This window comes from Galeopterus variegatus, unplaced genomic scaffold, assembly GCF_000696425.1.
Source record: "Galeopterus variegatus unplaced genomic scaffold, G_variegatus-3.0.2 Scaffold50293, whole genome shotgun sequence".
Classification (NCBI taxonomy): Eukaryota; Metazoa; Chordata; class Mammalia; order Dermoptera; family Cynocephalidae; genus Galeopterus; species Galeopterus variegatus.
In genome coordinates this window covers 1-1,347 of record NW_007776404.1, presented here as the reverse complement: position 1 = coordinate 1,347, position 1,347 = coordinate 1, and the positions used below count along the sequence as shown (strand labels likewise).

The window sequence follows — 1,347 nt, the reverse complement described above, 5'->3', positions numbered from 1 at the left end:
TTCATTTGACTCGTTCAGTAAAAACCCAAACTTATTCTTCTGTATTGTGGAATGTTCCAAGTGCATTGAGCAGAGGTTAATCAACTTGACCTGTGAGCTGAACTGACTTGTCTTGCTCTGGTGGTGATGGCACATGTTTACTTTTGGGTTTTGGTGGTGGTGGGATATCATTTCAATGATTCAGATCATCAGAAATAAATATTTGGGATCCCTTCCCGATTAATGATTTCTACTCTGTCCAAAGAACAGGTGAAAGTAGCTGAACGACTTTTCTCAGAAGCACAGGGGCAGCAGCTCACCAGCACCTCTGCCTACTACACCTACCTGCTCCTGCTCCTGAACAGCGTGGTCTACTTTGCCTTCGCCACCTTCTGTCTGTTTAGAAGAAAAGCTGTCCGTGGTGATGGGAAGAGTTCCTAACAGATGGTTGCAGAAAGGGGACATCTTTCCTGCATCATGTATTGTCCCTGACAGAGTAGCCCACAGCAGCCATTAGCGCCACTCTCTCCAGTCTCCTCCAGCTCCTCCAGCCAGCCCGAGTCGTGGCAGCTGCAGTGTAGACAGCACACAGCCTCCAGCCATGCTCCAGTGCCCTTGCCCCAGGGAGCTGCGTGCAAACCTGCCCTTCACACACCCTTTAGTGGCCTTATTGCTGCTCAAATTCTGTGCTTTGTTTTTCATAATAAGCACAATAAACAAACAATCAAACCAACAAACCCCAAAGTCTACTTTTGTTCATGTGTACCTAAACTTTATGAAATTGAATGGAAAGTTCAAGGTAACAAATAGCATGCCCACTGGGCCAGGACATTCGGTGTTGGTTGTAATCGTGGACTGATACCATGTGCAGTGCAACTTCTGATCCTTTCCAATACAGGGGTTATGGAGCACTTGCTGCAAACCCATGTTACTTCTCTTTTAAAGGTCAGATTTATTTGGTTTGGGACATTTTGATGTCTAAAGTGACTTGCACTGTGTGTGCTCAGCTCTATGCTAGTGTTTCACAAACAGCATGTTTCCTGATCCTCACGACATTCCCATGAAAGCTGCATGCACCAGAGAGACAGCACGGTGGGGGAGTTAGGCACACAGGACTCTGGACCGAGTGCCGGGGTTCGAGTCATGGGTCTGGTATTTATCTGCGTGGCCTCTGGCAAGTTACTTGAACTCTGTGTGCCATAATTTCTTCATGTAAATTGAAGGTGCAGTGTCCTTTCTCCTGGAGTTGTTCTGTGGATTAGATGAGTTAATAATGCTTGATACGTGCGAGTCCTCAGCTGCATTGTTATGTGCTCTTGATAGCTCTACTTTAGAAATAGTAGATACCCCCCCACACATACACATATG

General features: G+C 46.3%; 1 gene segment (V, D, J or C); it reads left to right on the top strand.

Annotated features, from left to right (window-relative positions):
- The first annotated feature begins 222 nt into the window (after window positions 1-222).
- LOC103584329 lies at window positions 223-598 on the top strand. The segment is given in 1 exon segment: window positions 223-598. A coding segment is annotated over 1 exon segment (198 nt).
- Window positions 599-1,347: the final 749 nt, after the last annotated feature.